The following is a 25,846-nucleotide window of genomic DNA, read 5'->3' on the forward strand; positions in this document are numbered from 1 at the left end:
AAACTTAATTATCTAAATAAATCAACGGAAAAAAAGAACATTTATAACAAATTGAAAATAAAAAATTATAAAGAAAACAAAGTGGTGTAGTTATCATGTTGCATAAAATTGATGAAAATGTCGCGCCAAATGCAACATTGACATCAACAACAGCAACATCAACAACAACAATAATGGCCCCGACAGAAACAACTGGCAATGGAACGGAGCCAACAATTTCAACGCACCTTGCAAACGCGACGGCAACAATAGAACCAACAACAACAACGGGAGCAACGGCAGCATCAGCAGCAGCATCGACAAGTGCAACGGAACAAGAAACAGTCGCTGCAGTTGTTGATACCGCTGCTGCCGTCGCCGTTGCTGTTGCAGCTGTTGAGGGTCAAGCAATAGCAACAATGACAGTGACAGCCAACAATACATCGACGCCATTGCCGTTGTCAGCGGCGACAGAGCACACCGAATTAGCAACAACAGCTGATGTCTCAGTCGCTGCCGCTGCCTCTGCCTCTGTCGCTGCTACAACCGGTGCCAGCACAGTTAGCGTTGCGAACGAACCGCAGGCAGAGACAGAGCCAGCATTCGATGTTCAGATGCGTACGCAGCAACAACAGAAAATAAGAATTTATCACGGCGCCAAACAGAGCGCCGTGTGGCTCACCGATTCGCTCGCATCCAATTCCAGCTCGAACAGAAGTGATGCCGGCTCGATCGATGCTACTGGCATTGGCAGAAGCAGCTACAGCGGCAGCGGCGCCTATTCTACAGCGCCCAGTCTATTGCAGCGTAAATTCTCGGACAGCTCATTCAATGCAGCAGCGATGCCGCGTCGCGTCTCATTCCCAGAAAGTGATAAGGAGCTTGTTACTGGATATCTCGAGCCGGCCAATCCATGGGAAAAAGGTAAGTCATCTTACACGGAAATCTCATTAGGCCTATTCCTTTTGTTTTTTTAATACTCGATACGCTGATAGGACTGGTATCAGGGTATCTCCTAGTCGGGTCCAACTAGAGCTTTCTTACTTGCGCTTAGTGTTATAGTATTAAAGTATTCAGAACACAAAAAGATCTGTTGCACTTTTTTTTTGGTACAAAATTCTTTTATTTAAAAAACTTTAATTTTTTTCATGAGAAAATGTGACTTTTTTATATATTTGGTTTGACATTAAATAATAATTGTTCAAATATTATAAATTGGTAAAGAAATATCTTTGAAATTTTATTCAAAACAATTATTATATATTACATAACAAATATTACGTAAGTTTTTTTTATTGAAAAAATAAAAATAAAAATAAAATAATAAAAAATACAAATAATAGAAAAAATACACAAATAATAGAATAATAATAAAAGCATCAATCAACTTTTTTGCTTTAGTTTTTTGTTAACTGAACAATACAGTTATAGACTATATATGTTATAGACATATATGTATATTGATATAGATTAGATTGTTTGAAAATATTTGGGAAATTTTAACGTTGGTCCTTTTAAATAAATGTCGAAAGTTAAAATAATAAATAACTTTGTTTAATAAACCTATAAAATGTGTACTTTAAGCTGATAGTAAATTAACTCTATGTATTGATTTTCTTATATTACTTTGCCAATTTCGTTAAGCTAATTAATGCAATTCGCGATTCATCAAAAGTTTATAAGAAATGAATGCTTAATTTGATTGACACTTGTCTTAATTACTTTGCTTCCGATTTGCATATATAGATAAAGGTGGAATCATACGTGATACGATAGACATTTCCCTAGGTTTTTATAGGCAACGCTCAGTTATTGGACTTGTGTTACTTTACTTTATTTATTATGCGAGAACTTGTGCAAAAACGGAAGTTAAACTTGAGACACATTTCGTAAATTACACTTCCTGTGATTTAATTCAATTAAACCGATTAATTTGCAAGCAAAAATGAATGAAATGCATTGAGAAATTAAAGAAACGTTAAAGAAAATACAGAAACCGTAAGAGGAACATTAACGAGAGCCAAGAAAGAGATGGCAACAGCAATGCGAGAATGTGCGAAAAGGATTCGGATAGGCAATCAACCAAAGACTGCGATTGATCATGCAGCCGGTAAGTGCGCAAAGCACGAAACACAAATAAAAACTGTATGGCAGAGAGAGAGAGAGAGAAAGAGAGTGTGTGGAAGTGGGGTAAAGAAGAAACAGACGGCAAGAACGATGTGTGGGTGGCTGCCAAACCCCACAAGAGAGCAAAAAACGAAGCCAATTCAATGAAGTGCGCACAAATATTTATGCATTTTGCTTTAAGTGAATGTCTGAATGGCACTGCACTCGAAATAACGGAACGCAATAAATGGCGATGATGACGTTTGTTGCCAAGCGCATTTCATTTTGACGTTTCTTCTTGTGTTGCGCTCTCTTTCCAACTTAGTTGTCCAGTGCCGAAGTGATGCGCACAATTCAATCATAGTGCGAGTTGTTGACAGTTGACACTTGCGTGCGGGCGGGTAACAACGACGTTGATGATGATGACGGCGACGTTGCCACCGTTTTGCAGTGTTGCAGTGTTTCTTGTTTGTGTATATGTGTGCGTGTGCACAAACATTATACAATGGTCTGACTGCCGATGCATTAGAGTAGATTGATTTTTTAGTTCACGAGTTTTTTGTTCCGTTACACAGATATTAATAAGTACATATACATGTGTATAGCACGGGGGATTTCTACGCTTTTAAAAAGCTTAATAATTATATAGGAGTTGTGATTTGAAAAGGTTTTAATTTAAGGGCAGCTTGTAGGTATGACGTATACGTTCAGAAATATTACGTATACTTGAAGAAAAAAAATATATATCTATCTATGATATATAAATGAATAAAAAAATATGATAATGTTAATATTCGTTTAAATTAGTTTGTCTAACATTTAGGGTTTATTTTATTTAAAATAAAATTTATATATATATATATATATATATATATATATATATATATATATATATATATATACATTTTCTATTTTTTAATTATATATTCTAGACTTATTTTTATAATTATCAAATCAATCTATTTTCTTTTTGAAAATATATTATCTAGAATGTTTTCATTCGTTTTGCCCTGCTAAATGTTTTCAAGTCTGTGAAAAGAACTGTCTCAGGCCTTTATAAATAAATTATATAGTTCAATGCTCGGCAATTGAACAATCTGTATTTATCTGGTATACCTTATTTAAACAATAGCCGTTAAGTTCTGTCGCCATTCCTATTGTTATTGGCCATGAGTTATTGGTTTGCCTTTGATTTTGTTATTCGCTTCATTCGTATTCGTACTCGCTTTCGTATTAGTTTTTGCCTAGTTAGCGATAAAGATGAACAACATCAGAATCACTGATAAGATACGAATTTTGTGCGATTCGTGAATTTCAGCGATTCGGTTTTTGGGGCTCGGATCGGTTACGGTTTAGATTTGCGCTCTCTTCAAAAAGCTCTCAAATTTTAATTTTGTTTGCTTTGCGCCTTCTCCCTCGTTCACTCATTCTCTCATTTTCTCATTCACTTCGTTGTCGCTTTTTTACCGGCTCCATTTGTAGGCTTACTTTTTTTGTCTGCCATTTGTCTGCTATCTGTTTTCTCACCGTAAATGCTATAAATTGTAGAAACAATTACGATTTGTTCAGCGTGTTTGTTTCTATATATATATATATATATATATATATATATATATATATATATATATATATATATTTTTTTTTTTTTTTGTTATATATCTATATTGTATGTATATTTAGTTATAAGTGTGCGTGTAAATACTTTGAGCATGTGTGTGTCAGCTCTATGTCTTGTTTGTTTGCCTGAATTCGTCTGTTGTCTTTGTTTATATCTTGTTTACTAGATTTGCAGTAGTTTTTTCTTTTGCTTTTGCCTTTTCGCCTTTGGTTTGCTTTGTAGGTGTAATAACTCGTACCATGTGATGTCATCCTTGTCACAAGTAAGAGTGCTCCAGTAGTAGCCAGCTCGACTGGGAAATACCTAAAGGCTGTGCAACTTATGCCGCAGTTGCGCTTGTTCTTTCCACTATGGGTATTAGTAATGCTATTTGCAAGCACTAAAACTGAAATGGAATTGTGTGTAGGTATCAAAACTAAAGAGTCAACTATTATAAAGAGATAGATTTGATTTTATTTGAAAAGAAAGTTATCCACAATCGTATTTATAATCTTAGAAAACTTATCAAATTGTTGTATTATATGAGGCTTAAAAAAAGATTATAAACCTTTCAGGAATATATTTTTTAGATTTCAAGTCTAAAGCGCATCTATCAGCAATTATACAGAAGAATATATATATAATCAGTTACATACGTCAGTTCCAAACACATTATACCCATTTCTAACCATTTGCAATGTAAAACTATGATAGAGACTGGCTCTACAGTATGCAAATATTGTCTTATGCATATTTGAAACTCTATATACTTACATACATACAGATTTGCAAACAGTTTGCATTGCTTAATACTCTATGCCAATGTTATGTTTACCTTTTTGAATGCCATTTGATAGGGAAGAGACTTTTTGAATGAAAAGTACAAGAAATTTGCCAAACAAACTCAAAAGAGTAGAATATTTTAGTTCTAAAAGGCCATTACAGTTGGTTAAAAGAAAAGCAAGCTATTTGATAAATAGCTAAGAAAATTTTTGTTATATCTCTTCAGTAATCTATAGGGATTTTGTCATTTCTCTTTTGTTGTTGTTGACAATAAGTTAAGCTTTTAAATTGAACGTCAAGTGAATGAGTTGTCACCGCCATCAGCATTGAAGAGGCGAGCTTGGGCGTGTCGGCTGGCTGTTAAAACAAAAAGTAAATATTTATATTCATATTTATATTTACTGTGTACAAACAGAATAATTGAAGACGTTGGCAACTCGTAACGAGTTGCTTGAATAACATGTCAAATTTTGACAAGCAGTTTAGCAAACTAGAGACTTAAAACGATAGAAACACTGTGCTTAAAATATAGTTGACGTATTATTAACTTGTGCTTGAACTTCAATTGCTTGACAAATTTATAGAACTTTTACAAGGTGGCAACGCTGTGACAATTTTGATTATGCAAGCATGCACGTGTTAGGTTTTATTTCTTATTATTTTAACAAAGCAACAAATCAGATTGAACTACTATTTATATATATTTATATATACCACATATAATAGCAACAAGAACTGCTGCATGCATGGCGTTGCCAGACTTTCAACAGGCTGTTAAATTGCCAATATCTCAACTTTTTTAGTTGACTATTTATTGCTTACTATTTAGAAGTTATTTCTTCTTGAAATTGAATTTAAAAAAATTATAAATAAATTTAAAGAAAAAACTTTAAGCATTTTTGTAATTCGTTACATTTTTAACTGAAACGCAAATCCAGCGTTTTGCCGAAGAGACTTAAGTGCGAATATTTATATTATATATATATGTATATATATATATATATATATATATATATATATATATATATATCTGAGTGTGTATATTTGTCTGTAGGCACCCAAAGTACTAATGAAAGATGATAAAAATGTCACGAGCTCGATTAATGCACATTTCGATGTAATTAATTAATGCAATTCCAGCAAAGCAACGCAAAGCAAAGCAAACTAAAGCAAAACAAGGAAAAGAGCGAGCATAATAAAGCAAATCAACAAAGAACAAAACAAACACACAAAGAAAAACAACTGAGAACGTTGCAGACGGCTGTAAGCAACTGCACAATACTCGTTCAAGGTTGCAGAGAAAAAGAAATGTATAAGCAAAATTATATTATATATATTATAGTGACTGTAGAGCAGCTCAATTACTGGCTTATAAAGCTTTAAAAGATATAGCTTTTTGAGTTTGGGTGGAAGTGCTTATTTGGATGGGATGATCTACTAAATACACTTGTACACAATATGCTGAGTTTTTTGCTGAAAAACTATGAGACAATTGGACGATTTGACACGTCTTCAAAATCCTTCCTAAGCTTCAATCAATATTGTTCCTTTCGAAAAATATATAGCACTTCTCGATAGGCATACACTTGTTATGGCGAGACAACAACTGAGTATAAATTATGAATTCTCTAGCTCTCGATCTCTAACTTCTAGTTGTAGTTCCAGTTATAGTTTGTCGAGAATATATCAATCCAATAAACTCTCTTTTCTGACTTCATGCACGAATATAAACGAAACAAATATGAATGCTAATCTTTGCATTTAGCTAAAATGTCACTTGTTGCGGAAATAATTCCATTCTCTTAACTAATTAAAGAAGCGGTGGAAGAAGAAAACACATTGGAATTAATTGTATTAAGTCCATAATTTCTCATTATTTTTGTTGTATTTTTATTTATCAGGTCATATATCATTTGTTATTTGTGCCATTGTCTTAGAATTTGTTCTTTAACAATGATAAACGATCCCAATTTCGTAGTCCATCGGCACTCAAGCTGATTAGCAACTGCTTACGTAGAAAAAAGTAGAAAAAAAACGCGATAAGAATTGTTTTGTACACAATTTGTTTTCATTTAGCAGAAATTTTGCATAACGAACGAAGAATATAAAAATAAAATCACTTTTTGAAGCGGTTCGGGGGCATAAAAAATACAAATTATGTTGTTAGTTTGATAAGGCGAGTTCGATTTATTAAGCTTTGATTAGTTCTAGGAAAGGAAATCGAACCTGAGTTTAAGATAAAGCGATGAGAGGCTATATGTCATTGAATACGGTTGATAAAGGCGTAAAATGCTTGAAGCCTAACTAAAATGAGCTGTAGAAAGAATGAATCTTTAGGCTCACGATATTTGCAAGTCGGATACGCCCGACTATTGCGATCTGACTTGTTTTCTCTCAAGGTTTACAGTCTGCATTAAGGGAAGTAACTTATCTTTCGAGTGATAAACAAATTCGGTGGCAGAAGTGAATACGACATTTAAGAGTTTTTATTATGATCTAAACGGAATTATTCACGTTTTATTGAAGCTTTCATTCAGCTGCTTTAACATTTGCTTTGGCTACGACCTAAAGAAATTATCGACTTGATGCCAATTTTGTTTTGTTTTTTATTCAAATGGTGCTTGCTACAGCTACACATTTTGTATCTCAGTTTCAAATTTGATTTTGGCAAAGGCCGAAAAAAACAACAACAAAAATTGAAAATAAACAAATTTCAATAAATGGCAAAAACGTTGAGAACAAGTTTCGAGAACGAATATTCGCTCGAATTGTGCCGACATTGTAAATGTTTAGCAGAAAATTAACAGCAATTTAATTGAAACAATTTTTCGCTCGTCTTTTTGTTTTGGCTTTTGTTTTATGCCTTGCCTTTGCCTTTGCTTTTGTCCGCCCATTTCGAAGGCAGCGCCTGTCTATAACGCATAAAAATCAATAGAATAATAAAAAATTGAAAAGCATTTAATACGCCAATTGCCACACACACATACACAGACACGTATTTATATATAAATAAATACACGCACACACACACAACAGCTGCCCGCAGGCACGCGCTCTTTTCTAAGTTGGAACTGTTGGATGAGCTAATTCGCATTCGATCGATAATTGAATCATTAAATCAGACGACAGGGCTTAGTCAAGTGTAGCAAAAGGATCCAATATAAGTATACACATATGTTAATATATCGTATATAAATATATATATATCTCAAGTGATTTCCTCTATTAAATAATTGTATAAAAAATATTTGTTTGCACCGTCAACAATTGCAAAAAATAGACCTGCTATTAAAATAGAAATGAGCACTTAAATACACTTATATTTATACCTATTCAACAATAATTTATTTGACATTTATCAGCTATATACAGTCCGAATGCTGACTAACAAACACAGCGCAGAAAAAAAGTTTTACGTGAAATGCTCGACTAGAAAATACCTCACAGTGCAGGATGCGCAGCTGTTACAAAGATGCTCGATTATATTTGTGCGTAGTTAAGCGGGTTGATGTCATCAAAATTATGTGAATTGTTCAATAACAGAAGTATTTCCTATGTATATTTATATACTTTGATAGAATCTTCCAAATTATATGTAGTGAGTCAAGCTCTCATTAAAAGAAATAAAGCATAAAGTTTATATGGATCGATTTTAATACATTTCCCACAAGCTATCGCTGATTAAAGTTTTTCAAATTGTAGTAATTTCAAGAACTTTTGAAACTGTTTAAATATATATGTATAAATATATTTTGTCATCAGAGTCAAAGCGTCACATATTTGCTCATCAAATTATGCTACCCTCTTCAGGCGTATATTCTAAACCAAAAAGTAAGCAAACTTTTTGATTAAGTTTATTTTTTATGTTCATTTTAGTTCTCTTATTTATATTTTAATTTAAGTAAACAAAATGTATTTTATCGTCATGAATGCGATAGGAGCGTAACAAAAAAGAAGAAACTAATTTTCTGTTTTGTATTTTTGTTTGTAGAATTGAATTGAAAGTGTGTTTCGAGTCTAATTTCTGAAATTCTCATAGTTTATTTACATTTGAAAGCTGTTTACGATGCGAAATACTTTCATCTTGTTTTCATATATTTTGCATTATTTGGGCCGTGTAGGCCCAGTTTTTGCTCATACCCTGTATTTTAGAGTCTGCGGGCAGCGGGCATGCCAAACGACTTGGTTTCCAGTTAAATAGTAAATATTCCAAATTTTTTATAACTTTTTAATAGACGGCAGTCAGGCCTTGCGCACATAATGATTGATAATGAAACAAATAGTACAATTTCGGAAATTATTTGAAATGCTGGAGCAAATCAAATCAAATATACACTTAATGTTGACAGAGCAAAATATGATTAATTAAACTATTATTAACTATTAGTTAGCACTGAGTTTCACATCAAAATTTCTTTTTAGTAAGTCACTTATTAGAGTGTTAAAAGAAACTAGTTTATACTGCTTAAAACTTTATTCAAACTATTTGAATATAATTAAAAAGTAAACAAATTAACAAATATGACGTCATAGTTGGATAAATTATATATTCATGATATTTGTATGTTTGATTACCATTTCTAGCTTAATCAAACCAGATTTGTGTTCCTCAGTTGAGTTAATCTTGATCTTTCAGGAAGAATAATTTCATTATAATTTTCCCATTTCATTTGACTTATTCCATAAACAGAGAAAATATCGATTGGTAGTTCTATCATAGTCAACTAGAAACCTCTACAAAAGCAGTTAAACATTAATAAATTAGTTGATGCATGAATAATTTATTATGAACATCGAGGATATCATTTAATGGGTTTTATGAAATTTTGTTCATTTTTATGCTCGTTCTCACAGTAAAAAGAGTATATTGGTTTTGTGGAGTGCTCTCTTGATGCTCCTCTGTTCGTATATCCATAAAGATAATTGAAATTTGAAACATACTTGTCAAATACTTTATCATGTATTATCTAAGATGTCAGAGACTTGAAGTATATACTCATTTAAACATCTCCAGATAAAAAATGTATAGTACATCTATCTACGTCCAATGTAGGAATGGCAAAAATTATATTTTCTAAAGCTTTGGAGAGAAAATAAGATTTTTGACAGTGAGCGAGTATTGTGCAGTAGATAACGGCCGACAGCAACATTCTTACTTGATTTGGTGTATTTAATTACACGAAAACTAAACAAAAAAATTGCTAACAAACAATACAAACTAATGCCATGTGAAATTGACAAACGTAAACCGCCGGGAGCACTCGAGGCATTCATGGAAAATATTTTATCAGTTGAAAAAAATTATTTACAATTAACTGAAAACACACAAAAAGCGCAATGCTGAAGCCGGACGACACATTGTCTGCCAGCACAAAATGAAAAAGCAGTATATGGTATATATATATATTTATATATATATCGTATGTATATATAATAATGTTTCTGAGGAATTGATGTTTTTAGTGTGCATCCGAGCACTAATGAATCATTTAACAGATGTCCGTCTCGTATGCCACAAGCTATGAAAACTGAGCGGTATGAGACACATTTTGAATGATTGCCAAAAAAAAATATTTTTTGTTTGAAGAATAACAAAAACCAACTAAGAATAAATAAGAGTGCATTTGGACAAGAAGTAAAGGACTAAAAGATACCCTGAGTTTAGGTCAAAGAAAAAGATTTGAATTTAATATGTAAACATTTGAATGGGCAGAGGTATGAAGATATTGTAGATTAACAAATTATTCATCAGTAAAATATGTAGACAAATTTTCAGCGGTTCAAGCCTGAGAAATATGGTGGCTGTATACATTTTATATACAATATGAAAATATCGAAAATGTACTATATTTAGTCTGCGAAAATTCAATAGAAGAAATGGAAGAATAGCCTTTACATTAAGTTTGTGGTATCTAGTTATCAAAATCAATTGTTATCAAGATTAAATAGAAAAAGTAAATATTTATCTCAAAATTTCCAGTTTTATTAATATTTTTTAAAATTTATTATATATATTTTCATTACATCCACATAGAAATTGATTAGACATATTTACTTCCTGGTATCGTCAAGTTCTGGAGAGCAATAACATTATACCCTGCTTAGGCATCGCCATTATACAGGGTATCACAACATTTGTGCGAGCATTTTTCGTGTTGGCATCAAATTTTGTCATTGATTTAAAATGGATCGTTTAATTGCCTGTGCTTTGAGGCTAGATAATGCAATGATAGATTAATCTGTTTACATTTCTCAAGAAGAACTATTTTTAACATGGCTTTGTGTCGTTATGTCTTTCAATGCACTTGGCATTTGGCACAATTTACGTTTCTTTGTCGCCTAGAAATGTTTAAATTAAATACGATTTGATACGCCCCCAAAAGCTGAACATTTTCTCTCGCCAATGTGCCATACAAACATATAGTTTATACGTTAGCTATGAGCCCCACCTACACTCTTATCAAAGGGGAAATATTCATTTGCATTCAAGTTTCGTTATCGTCTGTCAAATTATCATAAAGAGTATCTAAATTTAGCTGGAAATTACTTGTCTAACCAAATAATAGACGACAGCAGCAGGTTCTTCGGACTTGCAAATTACAAGTTCACGACTTGGAAATGCCGCAATTTCATTTATCTATATTTATATATATATATTTGTTTTTTTTTGACATTTGCGGACAATTTGTCTGCGTCTTACGACTCATCTAGATGATGATGATGATGTTGATTGAGATGATTATAATGTGCTTGGTTGTTTGGGGTAGACACGCACGCGCCATCAACTTGTCTCGTGTACATTCGTGTGTAAATATGTTTTAGTTATGACAAATGCTTGAATGACTTCATCTACCCTGCAGCCAAAGCGACAAGGGGCATATATGTGAGCAGTTGAGCCAAAAAAAATTTTAAGTTGTAATAAATAATTAATTAATTAAAGTTATTTATAAACCTTAACTAATTATGTCATACACATTTCACTGGGTATTCCACAGTCGATCAGTTATGCTTGTAAATATGTTGGCATGTATATATTTCGACGTAGTTGCTTTGAAATTGTCACATTGCATGACAAACGGGAAGAGTCAACAATGTTCTTTGTTTTTTATGTATTTTTGATCAGAAATTGAGGAATTTTGATCAGCTGCGGCTGTTGAGATATATATATAGATGTATATAGATATAAATAATATATATATATATATATTATTACTAATATGCATATATACACTTCCAGTTATGACGTGTGCGTGCCTGAGCCAAATAGAAAATACAAATATAAATTGTATTTTATACGCGAGCAATGGAAATGTGTCTCAACTTGCTACATTTTCAAGCATTTATTGAATACCATTCAAATATTAACTAAATATTTAAATATTTAAAAATTTAAATACGATTTATTGAAAATGCAATAGACTCTGTAAAATTTTTAAACAATGATTTGAACTATAGAATTATGAGTGCAATTTTATGTTCTCATTAAGTTCTTAATTGACAAAAATTCTCTTTTAGACAATACAATATTAATAATTCATTTGAATATTCATATTACTTTTGTGGCTTTCAAGATTTTTTTGATTTGTGATTCGAATTGAAATCTTATGTCAGCAAAAAATCAAAAATAAGATTTTATAGCTTCTGTATTGGCGACTTTGGCTGTTGATATTTATTTAGTATTTGTCTTAGAAGCCATTTCCAAACGACGTTACACCTGAGTCGAGGTATCCGCATGCCACGCCTGTCAGCCCAGATATCTTTTCGTAGCCCAAAAGCTACTGTGTAGAGTTCTCTCTATCTTTTATACTTTTGAATCAATTCACAATTGGACGAGTGCCCAATCGTGTGTCCATTTGAAGTGACAGATGCAGGAATAGCTGCTGTAGGTCTCCACTTGAGCAACATCAAGTAGCTTGGCTTTGTCTAATGTTAGTCATAATAATAATAATAGTAGAAATAACTAAGAAAAATAGTGACACAATTAATAATAACGATGAATACTTGTTTATTGCAGTTTGTCAGGTGTCGAGCAAAGCCGAGATCGCCGATCTGTATGTGAAATCCTGTGCTAAGCACCGCACACAGCCGCTGAAAAACATTCTGGAACACCTGAATGCGCTGGACTTACACCTGCAGCGGCAACCGCTGCTATCGCTCAAAGGCATTCCGCTGACGCCCAACGACTGTGAGCCGCTGGAGGAGATATTCATGCGGGTGGGTGCCGAAGCTTTCATTTTGGAATGCAATTACTTAATGCTTTATTCCTCATGAAACCCGCAGGTACAATACAAGGTCATCGATTTGTCAGAGTGCCCGTTGAGCGAGAGCTGCCTGAGCGCGCTCTGCCAGATGATTGAGTACTATGAGGCTGCCAATGAATTGGATATTTCGTACAATAAGGAACAGATGACGCTTCGTGGCTGGGGCCTCTGCACGCACATGGTTGGCCGCAGCCAGGAGCTGCAGCTGCTGAATGCCGAAGGCAATCAGATATCAAAGGTGGGCGCCGAGAATTTGGGCAAAGCGCTGAACACCTCCAATCTGCATACGCTTAAGCTGGAGCATTGCGGCCTTAAAGGACGTCCACTCACCAATTTCTGTAAGTGTGTGCGCATTGGCATCTGTGTGCGTTAAATGGGTTTTAACATTTCAACCATTTTCAGGCTGCAAGCTGTACCACAACAAGGTACTGAAGGAGCTGTGGCTGGGCTACAACGATTTGGATTGCACCGATGCGCAACATATTGCGGATATGCTGCGGTTCAACCACAGCATCGAGCTAATTGACATTAGCAACAACAACATACGAGACGAAGGAGCCATGTACCTGGTGCAGGCACTGATCCTGCAGGCCATCGAACTGGAGCGTCGCAGTGGCTTGCCGCTGCAGCGTGCCCGAGCCATTGAGGATGACGAACTTGTGTCGCCCATGGAGACTACAGCGCCGGTGCCATTGGACAGCCACATCGAGCAGTCAGAGGCAAAGACGATAATAGCCAGTACAGCGCCAAATTCCGTTGAAATTATGGAGACCGTAGTGGAGCAGCTGCCGCCAACGCCGGCGATTTCGGCGACATCGCTGTTGGCAACTGAGGAGCTTAGCAACTGTGAACCAGCCGTTGCCGTTCTAGTGGATGTGGATGTAGAGAATGATGTTGATGATGACAATACAGAGGACACGGTGCGCACTCTGAGGGGCAGCGGCAGTCAGGGTGCAACTGGACAATCCATGCTGGACAAACTGCTTTCGATGAACAGCGATAGCAGCAGCGAGGAGGCGCCATCCAACATATCCACCGACACTCTGGCCGCCTGCTGCTCCGAGGACATTAGCGAGATCAGCAATGATATTTACGATGTGGCTGACAAATTGTCCTCAACAGCAACATTGACAACATCCATGGATGAGTCAACAGCGATGCCGCTAACTGCTAACTGCATGTCGCCTGTGGCGCTGGTTAGCCCTAGCCTGGAGCAAATAACTCCACCAACCCAACAGCAACAACAGCAAAGTTCCCAAACTGAACGCAACTTATGTGGTAATATATGCATTTTATTGAAGGTTTCTTCAAGACACATTTTTTATATACCTCATAATAATACTAACAGAATGAAACTGACATTTTTCCAGCTGATTTTGCAGGTCACTTTGGGCCTATTTCTATTTAAATTTTTGGGTTTTGAAACATTATCTTCTTTAACTGTTCCTAGATTGTACAAATTAGTTAACATTTCAATAGCATTTAAAATTGTGGCTTTGAGCAGTTTCTATGTATGTAATGTTTGTGGCAAAAGCTTATGCATGAAGCATATTTGAAAGTTTTCACTAAGACGTTTATAAGCTTTAGTAACTGTTTGAAAATAGATTACGTTGGCTTTGAGACGGTAATAGTAGCTTGCAAAGAATTTAAAATTCGGCTTTGATAAATATTTTTTATTTAGAAAAAAGATTTAATAATATTCATAAAAAAAGTAAAAATTATAGTATTAAAAACATATATATATTTATGAATATATTTATATTTATGTTTATGTATTTTAAAAATATTCTTAAATTCGGTAATATATTAAACAAAATATTCAAGTAAAAAATCAAAGGAAAAAGTAAAAAAAATCATTTTTATATATTTAAAAACAATGAGCAAAACACTAATATTTTTAGACACATTTTACTTATAATATTTGTACGAAAAGATTCAAATTAATCATAAAAAGGCTTGAACAATGAAATATTAAACAAATATAAATACATATGGAAATGTTCCACACACGTTTCAAACATGGCACTTGTCCACGAGTCTAAATATAAATTTCAAAAAATTATAAATAAGTAAATTATTTGTTTTTAGAGAATTTTGCTTTAAATAATATATTCCCAAATACCTTAAGAGTTGTTAGATATTCAAATTAGATAATTGTAGCATATTATTGTATTGTTTTTATATTCCCATATATATTTACACCACTAAATTTTAATGTTTTTTTAACACCCTTTCATCCCGCTCCGTCTTATTATTCATAAATTTCTAATATGGTTTCTTCTTTCAGATATTACTCCCTCAACAGAGGCTAAAACCGTTGAACCCAATGAAACCTGTGTACAGAATAACAACAATGCTAATTCCCACAATAATATTAACAACAACAACAACAATCATAATAATAATAATCAAGTTATAAACCAAATACCAGCGGCTGAGGCCGACGTCGCAGCCGGCGAAGCAGCACCCATATACGAGGTAACCGCCGAAGAGAGCGACTGCATCAATGGCATCGAGGGGCCGAGTGGCTCACGACCGCTGGACATGAATAAGAATGCGAAGACTGGAGACGATTTCGAGGATACGCACAGCATGGATTCGGCATTTGAGAGTGCATCGGAGGGCGATATTAGTCGCCACCTGCCAGACGAGTTTAGTCGACTATCTGTGTCGCTGGAGAGCACGCGACTAGATGATATGGCTAAGGAGATGGCCATTGAGACGGCAACTATAGCCAGTGAGTCAACAGAGTGCTTGCTGGTGGCTGAGGAGGCAGCCTCGGCTGCCACGGTTGCCTCCGAGCCCGCACCAGCTGTAAACCTCAAGCCGCCGGTCGAGCCGGTGGCACCCGAAGTGATTGTGGCGGCGGCGGGGACAAAGGTAAAGATTGCCGCTATTGATAAGGAGCTCAGTGCCAGTCCAAGCCCCAGTCCAACACCTACGCCCCCACCGCCATCAACATCACCGGGCGGCATCAGCAGCGGTCTGCGTCGCGTGGAAACCAGCTGCACCTACCTCAACCAGTCGACGCGCAATCGTTCCCAGAGCTCGGATAGCCTGTACAGCGAGAATTCGCTGGACTGCAGCACAACCGCTGCCGATCCACATCTCGCCGAGAAGCTGACCAAGAACGATACACTGTCGCGCCGCCAACTGGTCGATCCCATGTTGGAAGCGGCCAATCGCCAGCCCAGCGGCCTCAAGGCGCTCGCCCTGTGGAGCAATAATTTGACCAAGGATTGCGGTCCCTGCATCGCTGAGCTGCTCTCGCGCAGCTCGTCGCTGGAGCTGCTCAACATTGGCAAGAACTGCTTGTCCAATGATTTCGTGGCCACCATCAAGGATAGCCTGACCAAGAACACAACGCTCACCACTCTCGGCCTGCAGAGCGCCCATCTGAGTGCCAAGGGCATCGAGACGCTCGCCTCCATCCTGACCTTTGGCGGCAACAGCAAGCTGCAGCGCATCGACATTCGTGACAATAAACTAGAGGTGGAAAGTCTGAACATAATTGCCGAGGTGCTCAAGTCCAACAAGACGATCACCCAAATTGATATCAACGATGAGCCCAAACGTCTAACGGTAAGTCACCCAAACATAACTGTTTAATGAAGCTCTCCTTGAACGCTCGCCGAACCCAACGAACAGCCTAATATATAAGCCATAAATATCTCACACTTTGATACGATTTCAATGCAGGAGCTGAAGCTGAGTTGTTGAATATGTTTAATTTTGTTTTTGATTACGTCTATATCAATGTCAATTACACGATCTACAATCAAGTGTGTCTAAAGCTTTGCTCAAGTAACTCTTTGGTAAGACATAAATAATTTATCTTGATCATAGCTAAATCAAATCTCTGGTTTAAAGTTCGTTTCTTATGGTATATAATTCTATGAACAATATAAAAAAGTTTAAAATTATTTTTAAATGTAAGTAAAATGTATAGTATAAACGTTTCTCTATTTTTCATAACTACGAAGAATTCTAACAAAAATTCTATACATTTCTAAAAAAGTCTGTAACAGTTCTAAATTCTAAAAAAACATCTTTTGAAATTTCAAAAAATTCCAGAAGTTTTTTTTTTTTCATATAAAGAGGATAACATATATTTTAGTTTTCTTACATATCCTCTATAAGTTCAGTTCTCAAAAGCTTTATGCAGCTTTAAATTTTTTAAAAATATTTATTTAATATTTTCTTTTTTTTTTTGAAGATGAGATAAAATGGAATTAAGATATATTTACAATTGAGTACAAATTTAATTTTGGACTGTGATAATTGTTGAAATCACATTTTTATAATTTAAAATCATATTCAATTTAAATTATAAATTTATATAAATTATACAACTATTGTTAGGAATTTATATCACAATCAAAAAGTTTCTTTTACTCAAGTCTAAACATAATCAATGCTTAGTAATTAGGATAGTTTTAAAGTTTTAGTAAGAGTTAATAAGAGTTATGTTCGCTCTTCAGGCCGTGTAATTGACATTTCAGACTTTGGCTCTAGCCGAAGATTGGATAATCGTTGTCGAACAAATAGTAGTAGTTGCGCGCAGTTGTGCGCTTTGAGCGTTGCGTTGATTGTTGATTGATTTTTATAATTGAATCATTTTCATTTCGTGCTGTTTATTGTTGTTATATACTATATTACCAACTCCTTCATCGCAAAGTTGCCAATAGTGCCGATAGTAAAAGTTATACCGCCAACGCCAATGCCCCAGGATAGCGTAAGTAAATCCCATACAACATCAAAGCAATTTCTTTCTCGTTCCTCGCTCTCGCTCTTTCTTGCTCTCTCTCTCTCTTTCTGTACTTCTCTGCCGCCTGCTAGGCATAATCGCAACGAAAATTGGCTTTGCTACCACTAATAAAAACCCGCTAACAATGCTAACATTGCAATAGTTCAACAGCTGCAACTTCGTTTATTAAAAATCACCTTAGTTAATAGAAAAACAAAAAACTGAGCACGATCAACATTATTCCTTTGACAACTATTTGTGAGTGTGCATAACTGAAGGACACGCTTCCTGAACAGCTAGAAATAATAGAAACTTAACCCTGATGTTTAGTAATATGCATATGACAAACACAAAATCATATTTCTCGATATCAAATTCAATTAAATTGAAGTTCGAAATGTTTTTTTATTTAATTTGCTTAAAAAATTTTTATTTTTGATTTAAATAAAACTAGTTCCATGAACTAGTTTTTCTTTTAAATATTCTATGCTTGTAACTTGTCTATATTTTAAATAAGCGAAAAAATTTCAATTGAGAACCTGAACCGCTACTTTAAATTTTCGGTTCATAAAACTGGTTCGTTAAAGTGAGCTTTACAAATTCTGTTTGCAAATCGTATTGCTTAGATATGCACAATATCTGAAAACAAAAAATTGAACAAATTTTCGTCTAGCTCATATATTGAATCGATTGAATATTGAACATATGAAAAATCAAATATAGAAAATCTAAAGATTATTGAATTCTTGAGATGAACTAGCAGAACTTGAGTCATTTATGAGCTGCCCAACAGATAAATTAGATTAGTTTATTAACTGGAAACAGCATATCTTACAGTTAACAGTGCCGAACTGTAACAAAATCCAGCTATTGTTAACTCATTTGTGGGGATTGTCTATGAATCAAGAATTCATATTTTCGAGTTGATTTGTTAAGTCACTAAGAAGTTGCTTAATGGTTACATTTTATTCACAATGATATTCCCTTACAAAAATCTGAGTTATTGACTGCATGTGAAACAAACTCTGAGCAGCTCTATGACTCACACAAATCTGAATTTTCGAATGACTCAGTGGAAACGGAGTATCTGAGAGTCAATAGTATTCAATGCATCTCTAGGGTTTAAACTTCCATATCACTTCTCTCCGTTTCTTGAGCTGCAGTTGAGTCTGCTTAACTTCCAATTAGAGTTTTCAAATACAAAAATTACTAAAAATATTTAAGAATTAAATGCATCGAAAACATTCAAGTGACAGAATGATCTTTACTTTAGTTGTGCACATGCTTACTACAAATATTCGTACTCTGCTGAGACGAACGTTATGTAAAATCTTGAAAAAAAAAATAAACCGAAAACAAATTGGAAAGAAAGAAAACTAATGCGTTCCGTATGGAATTATATTTTTGATTTTTGTTATTGCAGATTGGCAGCGATGCGCATTTGGATTATACGCGGGTGTTGGGCAAGGTGCGCTCCATGTGCTCACGCAATGAGAAGATGCAGGCGGAGGAGCTGGAGCTGGCGGAGAAGGCGGCGAACGTGGGCGGTAATGGCAGCAGCAGCAACAACAATAGCAGCAGCAACAGCAGCAGCAACGGTGCCATCGGCGGCAACAGCATCATCAATCGGTGTCGCGGCGGTTACTACTTGGGCTCGCGGAAAATATCGCTGACGTGCCACAGTCGGCCGCTGGTGGACGCAGCGACTGGCACTGTGACCGCTGCGCTAGCAGTAACCGCAATGCCCACGCCGGCTGCCCAACTGGAGGTGAAGCGCAAGACGAATGCGCGTCTGCGCTCGCCGGGTCCCAGTCCGCCCACGATATCGCCGTCCTCCTCGCCTAATCGCAGCCGCTTTCATGTGTCGCGCGTTAACGAGATCAATAGCCCGCTGACCTCGCCGCTGGCCCAAATGCCACCGCAGCATCCGCCCACGCCGCGCTCGGCCAGCAGCTGCATGTCCATACCGACGGCCACCGCCGGCATCGGATGCAGCGGCAGTGACGCAGGCGTCGGCGGTGGCAGCGGCCAGCTACTCAGTCCGAGCAGTCTGAATGCCATTACCACGTTGCCGTTGCCGTCGCCGTCGCCGTTGCCAACGTCCAGTTCGCTGCCATCGATGGCATCCGTGACCTCATCCACACAGACCATCAAGCGGCTATCCGTGTCGCCGCGTTCGCGTTTTCATGTCTCGCGCATCTACGAGGATCCGCAGACGTCACCAGTTAACTTGCCCCCAACGCCGATGCTTAAGTCGGCGCGCAAGGCAGCCGCCCAGCTGGCTGAGGCAACCAGCAGCGTAGCAGCGACCACAATAACAGCCACAGCGACAACAACAGCAACAACAGCGATGCCCATCAGCAGCGTGATTATTGTGGAGCCATCGCCACCCACCGTCGTCGCCGCCGCCGACGCCGACGCGGACGCCGACAACAACGACAACGCACACCAACAAAGTACAAATGGGGAGCAGGAGGCGATACAGAAGCTGTCGCCCAACTCACCCAGCACCTCATCTAGTTCATGCAGCACCTCGCCCGTATCTAGTGCAACAAATAGTAGCAGCAGCAGCGGGGCCTCCACCGATCTAACAGATAACTCTGGCTGCACAGAGCCAGCGGCAATAGTTGCTGTCAAGAGTTGTCCCATTGCTGTGTTTGGTGACAATGATATCACGCTCACCAAAGACTCGGCAGCCGGTGCGGCACTCTCAGCAGTTGCAGCAATTGTTAATGAGGTAGACTCCACAGCGACTACACCAGCAACGGGTCAACAACAGCAGCAGCAGCAGTTGCCACAACAGCAGCAACTGCAACCGGCGATACGTGCACGCAAATCATCACGAATTGTCAATCCAACCACTGCTCACAAGCTGCTCAATCAACTGTTCAATCCGAGCACCATGTTCCAGCGCAGTTCATCACCGGAATCAAAGCCGCCGGCAGCTCCGGCCTCAGCCATGGCTCCGCTCGCAAACAACGCACAGAGTTAGTCCAAAGTCACTACAAATATATCGAATTTCTCTCAAGCTCAATACAAATAGCAAAAATGAGATTATATGAGGATTATATTATAATTTGTCCGTTTGCCTCTTATCAAGACATTTTGGCATTTGCTGTTAAGGAACATGAATAATGATGCAGTCAAGAATTTATTTAATATTTAAAGGTTTTCTGACTGAGAACTAGGCCTTGTTACAATGCACTTTTACCCAATGTAGAAAATGTATAAAAAAATGTTTGTAAAAAGTTTCTTTTGCATACAATGAGTTCGTATTTGATGTGGTTTTTAGAGATATATTTAAAAATTCTTGTTGATTCGCATTTTTGGGTGGCAAATGGCATGAGAGAAATTCTACTCTTATTAAATTACTTAAATACAGTACCAACTGAAGGCATAGTTCAGCATTTTGTAGTAAATGCTTGAAATTCAATTGGAGAGGAATTTATAATTTTTTAAATTTATTATAGTAATTGTCAGAATATATTGCAACTGTTAATCTTTGCCTGTAACGAAAATTAACTAAATTTATAAATTGAATTAAGTTTTTTGCTTACTATTCTAGATAGTCTAGCTAACTTTGGTTTCAGTGAGTAAAGCGATATGCTTCGGCTATGTTTGTATACTTATCCTATGCAACAGGCATTATTAGTTTGGCACAATCATTGGTTCTGTTCTCAGTTCTATGTTCATGCTTGAACAGTTAACTTACTTCAAATGGTTATACGAAGTTAAAGTTTATACAAAGGTTTTCCTAAGACTGGGCGATAACTTATAATAATGTAGCTATAATTTTAGACAAAAGTTATTAAACTATTAACTATCACAAATGGTTAAAGAGTTAACTCATAGAATTCACTTACTATTCCCGCGTAGCAGAGCCAGAAGAAATATACCTTTAAGCCATATGTTTGCAACAGAATTTAGCATGCTCTATATGCCACTGTGCTGCATTGTTTAATTCCTTATGCTTTTTACAGATACAACAACAAACACCGCAATGGGTAACAGCGGCGATGTGAACGTAACGTTTATGGCGTCGCGAAAGACAACGCCGCCATCGAGAAGCAATAGCTGCTGCAGCAGCAACACGACAATGGGAGCAGCAGCGTCTTTGGCAGCAGGGATGGGTGCAGGGTCGGCAGCGACGGGTGCATTTGGCTTGGAGATGAGCGGTGGCGGCAGCTCGTTCCTGGACACGGCGTCGCGTCAGTTGCGTGATTTGAGGAAACAAATGTTCCGGCCGAACCTCTCGTTCAACATTGGTAACGACAGCGTGAGCAGTGCGGGCCAACTGGATGTCAATCCCAGTGCGGTTGCCATGACGATATCGCCAATATTGAGCAATGTTGCCGAGTCGCCGTCGTCACCTGAACGCAATGCGGTGCACATGCCGTTGTGCCTGAAGCGTGAACTCAAGGAGAACATCTCGCCGGAGCATACCATCAACGAGGAGACGTTGCACACGCTGCAGAAGCTGTCGCGTGTGGAGGATATGGCGCTGAAAGCAGAGGCTGCCGCCGAGCTGGGTGACATTGAGATTGTGATGCACAGCGAGCTGGCCGACATGCCAGAAGCCGATCAGCAGCCACAGCAGCAGCAGCAGCAGGAGGATCTGGGGGCAGGTTTGGGTCATTAAATACTTGGCCCAATGAAAGCAACAAAAATGACGTGTGCAATTTGACAATGTTGAGCAGGAAAATCAGCAAATCAGCAAACACCCACCTCAGCATTCCCTCTCTCTCTCTATCTATCTAACAAGTAACTCTCTATCTTTCTCTCTGTCTGTCTCTGTAGCCCACCCTCTGTCAAGATACTAAAAAGCAAAGGCCATATTATTGCTGTGCCCCTTTGCTTCTCCTCAGCCCAACCGCACACACATAAACTGTTAACAATAAGAAACAACAAAAAGTACACAAGTTTTAAACATAACTTTGTTTTATTTTACTATTTTACTATACAAATACACATACACACCCATACACGTACACGTATATGTATATGTATGTATACATATATACATATATCTATATTTTTTTTGGTTAAATTCTTTTTAAGTTTTATATACGTATATATACCAATTATACAAAACGAAATATATATACAATATATTTTAACTATGATATCAAATGGCAAGTGAAAGATGCAAACTTGAAATGAGATGAAATGAAATGAATTATGAAACAACTACTTATATATGTATGTATAAATTAGGCCAGCAAAATACACAACTATATGATTATATAAATATATATATCTAATGTTTCGGGCAAACTTTCGTTGATTGACACTTGAAAAGTTGTATAAGATTATTGTTAATTTTTTGTACTTATCTAAAAGATGATCATCGAAAAGATTGTAATGCCTACTTAAGTTCAAAAAGGAACACCAAATTCATTACTTACGAGAGCCTATATATACTTACACCTCACACCTTATAACGAGACTTTTGTTGTTGTTCAGTCTGCCACAGGCTGCCCCAAACAATTGACATTTTATTGGGCAACGTGCATATGCCTTATTTAAGAGAACAAGAACAGTTTGCTCGAAGAAGAATAATATAATTGAATGATAAACCCACCAGTCAATCAGTAGGCAATGTTAAGTTCAAATGACATCGTACATTCTTACACACATATATATAAACAAAAAAAAAAACAAACAAACAAACAAAAAACCCAAAATAAATCCAATTGATCTCATTATGTGATATTTGTCGTAGTGCCCAAAGCGTTCACTGTATCCATGTTAAACCAAGCATACGAATTAAGTACGCTCTAAGCGAACAGAACCCAAGAAGAAGCAAACGATGTTCTCTTGTTTTTCTTAAATAATATATATTAAATCATATTCCACAAATTGTTCAATAAACTGTTGCCTGAGCGCAGCCTGTTGCAGACAACAAGCGAAATACAACTTTTCAAGCTGTCAATAAAAAAATTGAAAAAATTCTATGAAAAACTTAACACTGAATAAAATATTCATACATAATTAGAATGATATATATATATATAAAAAGAAAAAAGATCTTGTAAATACTGATACATGTGTTAGATGATGCCCCAAATTTAAACTAAAACAAAAACAAAATAAATTCTTTAGTTTTTCTTATATATTTGTTGTTAATGTTGCGAAGTTTTTGTTTATGTTTTTTATTATCAGTTTATTGTTTAATCGATTTACTTTCATTCGTACTTAATTTACAAATTATATTAATTTTTCCTTGGTGCTCATTGCCTACCTTCGGACACTGTAAATTAATGAATTAATTAATTGTTTTTTGTTTTGATTTCATTGATTTCCTAAGAAAATATAAATTTAAATATAATTTCTAGATCGACCATTCTGAAAACGAATACACTTTGATTGGCTAAATAATTGTGCATACATTTTTTGTATAATTTAAGATCATGTTTAGTGAAACCAAGAGAAACTACTAAAAAATTACTGAATAAACTTTTGAAAGTTAAAATGAAGTCAAGATTTAATGCGTTTTCTTTGGGCTTGCGAAGATAAAGAGTTGAGCAGTAGTTGATTCAATTTGAAAGAATTTTGCTGAAAGAACCTAATAACAATTATAAAAGACTAATAAAATGAATGGGTAAGAGTTAAACTTTTTTGTTTCTAAAAATTGAATTCTACTCAACTTAAACCTCAACTGATTGCATCAAAATCTGTCACAATCTTAATTGTTTTCAATTTAAAAATAATTTGAGCTAATTAGCAAAATTGTGATTTTATGATGAATGTCTTATTTCTGCATTTTTTATGCCTAAATAAATTTCTTTTAAATAATTCATTTCGAATTTTTGGCGAGCTCTTCAAATAATATTTGCTGCCTCTTCTGAACACATTAAGATATTTTTAAATTAGAATCAAATTAAATATCTTGACAACTGTTGATATGCGAACCATACGGAAGCAGGGGAAGGCGAGCGTCAGGCATAAAATTTCATTCATAAAGTTTGTTTACGCCAGCAGATGTGAATGTAGATGTGTGTGTGTGTGTGTGTGAGTGGCTGTGTGCGCGTGTGTGTGTGAATGGGGTTGCTTTTGGCTAGCTAACAGAGCTCTGTTAAGTCCTGCGCTGTTAAGCGGCGAGCATCAAGAAACGTCTGAGGCTGAGGCAGAGGCTGAGCTCTGGCTTGGCGCAATTCAAATCTGTGCGTTCAGTTGCAGTTGGCGCTTCGTTCGATGCGGATCGCAGCAGTCGCGAGTTCCAGTCAAATTTATCAAACAGTTATCAAATCCAAATTCTGAATAGAAGATGTCCACATCTCAGGCAGTTGATGAGGACTCAAGTAACATGTCAACCATTTGCTCATTGGACACGAGTGCGGCAAAGCTCGGGAATGGGAATGGAAATGGAAACATGAATAACAACAACAGTGCTCGGTCCAGCCGCGTGGGCAGCTCCACGGGCAACAGTACGAGCATGAGCACGGATTCGACATGCTTGGAGGAGCCACGCTTTGGCTGGCGACGATTCCAGCCGCAGTGGCTGCAACGCTTCTGCACCGCCAAGTGGGCGCTCTTCTGGCTCTGCTGGGGCGGCGCATTGCAGGGTAAGTGGGGGTCGAGTGGGTCGGAAGGGGATGGGGGATATTTGGCACACAAATTCTCATTGTGGCCCGTGCTTAATTCATTTAATAGCTCTGTCTCGCTGATCCGCCCACATCCATGTCGTTTCTGTTTCAATTCTGTTCTTTTAGCATGTGCATTTTTTAATAAAAGATCAACAAGATTCTTGTTAGAGGAAAATAAAAAGTATTCAATTTGTGTGTGTGTGCTTATGTGTGTGTGTGCTTATGTGTGTGTGTGCTTATGTGTGTGTTTTTTCATGAATGGCGGCACGTGACCGAATATATTAAACTGCTGACATGGCATTAACATAAATCATGCTCTACGATTTGAGATTATAGCAGCACTGGATTCTCGGAGACCTTCAAATGCCGTATGTTGTGCGTGGTAAAAATCGTGTATTTATTTAAGTCGAATTATAATGCCATAGTGAACAGCTTGAGAAAACACAAAAAAACAGTTTTAAGTTTTCCCTATCAAATCTTAATAATTTATCTCAATATTACTATTTATCAATTATTTTTTAATGTTTTCAAAAATGTTTTAAAAATTTTTTTTTGTTTTTATTATTTCTAAAAATTATTAAATTATATAATAATTGTTTTGTATATTTTTATATATTAAATATATTTTTATGATTTTAAAATCCATAAATTTAGGATTCCATGAGGATTCTATGGGAAGAGCAACTTAAATATCGAAATGATTTTAAAAATAGAGAAAGATGCAGAAACAAAAACATTTATTAGTTTCTGTTGTTATCCATTGTCGCTTTTTTGAACATTTTCAAAT

General features: G+C 36.4%; 1 protein-coding gene and 1 long non-coding RNA gene across 2 annotated transcripts; one reads left to right on the top strand and one right to left on the bottom strand.

Moving 5' to 3' along the window:
* Positions 1 to 46: 46 nt before the first annotated feature.
* Positions 47 to 22,406, top strand: LOC111596980. The gene is made up of 7 exons (XM_023311464.2): positions 47 to 903; positions 12,480 to 12,679; positions 12,746 to 13,064; positions 13,129 to 14,004; positions 15,014 to 16,308; positions 18,897 to 20,460; positions 21,454 to 22,406. Exons 1-7 carry the CDS (start codon positions 96 to 98, stop codon positions 22,110 to 22,112), a joined length of 5,721 nt encoding a protein of 1,906 aa, XP_023167232.2. The 5' UTR covers positions 47 to 95; the 3' UTR covers positions 22,113 to 22,406.
* On the bottom strand, positions 3,181 to 4,612 carry LOC115483199. Its single transcript, XR_003944282.1, has 3 exons — positions 4,518 to 4,612; positions 3,942 to 4,088; positions 3,181 to 3,620 (listed from the first exon to the last, which is right to left on the bottom strand). It is a non-coding gene; the product is annotated as an uncharacterized LOC115483199 (long non-coding RNA).
* Positions 22,407 to 25,846: the final 3,440 nt, after the last annotated feature.

The sequence above is a fragment of the Drosophila hydei genome, unplaced genomic scaffold (genome assembly GCF_003285905.1).
Source record: "Drosophila hydei strain 15085-1641.00,03,60 unplaced genomic scaffold, DhydRS2 tig00008114-arrow-pilon, whole genome shotgun sequence".
Lineage (NCBI taxonomy): Eukaryota > Metazoa > Arthropoda > Insecta > Diptera > Drosophilidae > Drosophila > Drosophila hydei.

Excerpts from the sequence above, each read along its gene's own strand:
- LOC111596980 (XM_023311464.2), top strand. The coding sequence starts at position 96 with ATGTTGCATAAAATTGATGAAAATGTCGCGCCAAATGCAACATTGACA. Across the intron at positions 13,065-13,128 it reads ACGTCCACTCACCAATTTCT|GCTGCAAGCTGTACCACAAC; the intron begins GTAAGTGTGTGC and ends AACCATTTTCAG. Across the intron at positions 20,461-21,453 it reads GCTCGCAAACAACGCACAGA|ATACAACAACAAACACCGCA; the intron begins GTTAGTCCAAAG and ends TGCTTTTTACAG.